General features: G+C 51.4%; 1 protein-coding gene across 2 annotated transcripts in view; it reads left to right on the top strand.

The window, feature by feature from the left end:
• mtf2 (metal response element binding transcription factor 2) overlaps nt 1–1,185 on the top strand; it is an 8,827-nt gene extending 7,642 nt beyond the window's left edge. The window contains exons 13-15 of one of the 2 annotated variants that reach the window (XM_067253539.1): nt 28–83; nt 301–393; nt 558–1,185. In XM_067253539.1, coding sequence (XP_067109640.1) covers nt 28–83; nt 301–393; nt 558–912 — 504 coding nt within the window. In that variant the 3' untranslated portion in view covers nt 913–1,185. Of the gene's footprint in view, nt 1–27; nt 84–297; nt 394–557 lie in introns of both variants that reach the window. The other variant, XM_067253538.1, reaches the window with a different exon arrangement.
• Nucleotides 1,186–2,598: the final 1,413 nt, after the last annotated feature.

Genomic DNA, 2,598 nt, shown 5'->3' with positions numbered 1-2,598 from the left:
CTTGTGCCTCCCCCCCCCCCCCCACAGGAAGTGAAGAAGCAGCAGTCCGAGCCTCCCTCCCTGGACCTGCTGTCCTCCAGGAGGTGAGTCCTCCTGGTCCTCAGCTCTGCTTCTGGACCAGGACTTTTCTTTCTCTCCTTCTCTCTCTCTCTCCTTCTCTCTGTCTCTCTTCTCCTTTCCTCCTTCTTTCCTCCTCTCCTTCTCTCCTCCTTTTCTCCTATCTCTCCCTGATTGGTTGATGGTTTGTCCATCTGTCTACATCTTCTAATATCTCCCCCCCCCCCCCCCCCCCCCCAGCAGGAGTGACCGGTATCTCCCGTCCTCCAGTACCTCAGATGTGGAGTCTCTCAGCAACACTGAAACTACCTCAAGCAGCCTGTCAAGGCAGTCCAGGTACCCCCCCCCCCCCCACACACACACACACACACACACACACACACACACCCTACTCCTTTACATTCATGACACTTGTAACACAAAATGCATCAGAATACGTAATTGGCTATCCAGTCTGTCAGTGGCGACTGTTCACTGACTCCACCCGCCCTCCTCACCAGCTTCTGCAGCTCCACTAAGCCCCCCCCCACCCGCTACCCGCCCGCCCCCCAGCCCCCCGTCAAGAGAAAGCGGGGGCGCCCCCGACGGGCCCTAGAGAACCCCCCTGCCAGCCACCCAGACCCCCAGGGCCCCTCCGCCCCGGGCCCCCACAGCCCTGGCCCCATGCAGGGCCTCCACTCCCCGGACATGGACCCGGACAGCCAGCTCTCCCACCTCAAGACCTCCATCAGCAGCTACTTCGGGGCGGCCGGCCGGCTGGCCTGCGGGGAGAAGTACCGGGTCCTGGCCAGGCGGGTCACCCTGGACGGTGACGTCCAGTACCTGGTGGAGTGGGAGGGCGTCACCGCGTCCTAACCGCCGCTTACCACAGGGTTAGAACACGTTCGTAACGGCGGTGCTTGTTAACTCTTACAGGACCCTGTGCTTCAGAGGGAATGCTGGGCTTTCAGCCCGATGGGGGGGCCCTAACCTCCTCCCTGTGTGTTTATAACTGCTTAAAACACCCATTTCAAGCGCTTATGACACGACTATTAACAGTGCTTATTCAACGTTTACTCACACACTGACCCAGTGGTTTCCCCTCTCAGACTGACCCAGTGGTTTCCCCTCTCAGACTGACCCAGTGGTTTCCCCTCTCAGACTGACCCAGTGGTTTCCCCTCTCAGACTGACCCAGTGGTTTCCCCTCTCAGACTGACCCAGTGGTTTCCCCTCTCAGACTGACCCAGTGGTTTCCCCTCTCAGACTGACCCAGTGGTTTCCCCTCTCAGACTGACCCAGTGGTTTCCCCTCTCAGACTGACCCAGTGGTTTCCCCTCTCAGACTTGGGGCTCGTTAGGCTGGGAGGGTGCTGGCATTTAAGGGAATGCTTGCTGTGGGCGCCTCAGATGTGCCGAAGTGTAGCATCGCATCTCCCCTGTCAGCTTTAGTTCAAGTCTTCCGGTGAAGTCCCCCCCCCCCCCCCACACCACCCACCCCTCCCTTCAGTTTCAAGGTTTCCTCAGTCGGTGAAACCAGTCAGGTTCTAGAATGGTGCTTCTGTGTTTTACACGTTCTAGAACGATGTGTTTGTGAGATCTTCTGGATTCTAGAACGATGTGTTTGTGAGATCTTCTGGATTCTAGAACGATGTGTTTGTGAGATCTTCTGGATTCTAGAACGATGTGTTTGTGAGATCTTCTGGATTCTAGAACGGTGTGTTTGTGAGATCTTCTGGATTCTAGAACGGTGAGAGAGGGAAGGGGGGGGGGGAACAAGGGTGAGGGTCAATGCTGCAAACCTTTTTATTACTTTACGTGGGCATTAACATAAACTCCTTGCTACTACATGTATTCTTAACCAATATGCCTTCAAGCTAGGAGGTTGTCCCCAGACAGGAAGTGTTGGTGTGAGATGTGATGTCACATCCTGCCAGACCCTTCAAGATGACCCTCCAGATTACTGGCCAGCACTCAACGACTCAAATTAGTGAGACCTTCTTAAAGCTATCGTAGTCTGTAGGAGGTGAAGACCAGCTTCCGAGCACCTGGAAGGAAGTCTTCTTCCAGAGACCATCAAACTCCAAACTAGAGGGTCACCTTTCTTGATTTAGTAATTTTATTTTTTACTTTTGTGTTTTTGTTAACTGTGAGTGGAAGAGGAGCGATTTTAAAAAATGTGATGGGTTTCTGCTTCTGAGAGTGTGTTGTTGACAAATATTGTGTATACTGTTGTGTGTACCTCATCTTTGTACATGTCGACTAAGTACTAGTGTTATTTCATTGCCAGTGAAAGTGTCTGACAAGTTTATACTTCTAACTTTTAGTTTGTATGTTTGATATATATATATATATGACTATATATTTCCGCTGTAATTATGGTATGCAATCACAACTCAATGTTCATTATGCTTTGGGCCATTTACTCTTAACAGATTCTCAATCAGACAGGACCTTTTTTACTTTTGAGGATAGTTCAGCAATGAGTTATTTTGGTCTTTTAGCTGCCTATGCAACTTTTATTTTTCAGTTTTCTGGAGGTTTTCAATTTGTTTTCCTTCTGT

This window comes from Osmerus mordax, chromosome 16, assembly GCF_038355195.1.
Source record: "Osmerus mordax isolate fOsmMor3 chromosome 16, fOsmMor3.pri, whole genome shotgun sequence".
Classification (NCBI taxonomy): Eukaryota; Metazoa; Chordata; class Actinopteri; order Osmeriformes; family Osmeridae; genus Osmerus; species Osmerus mordax.
The sequence above is the reverse complement of the archived record's forward strand: the minus strand, read 5'-3'. Positions and strand labels throughout refer to the sequence as shown.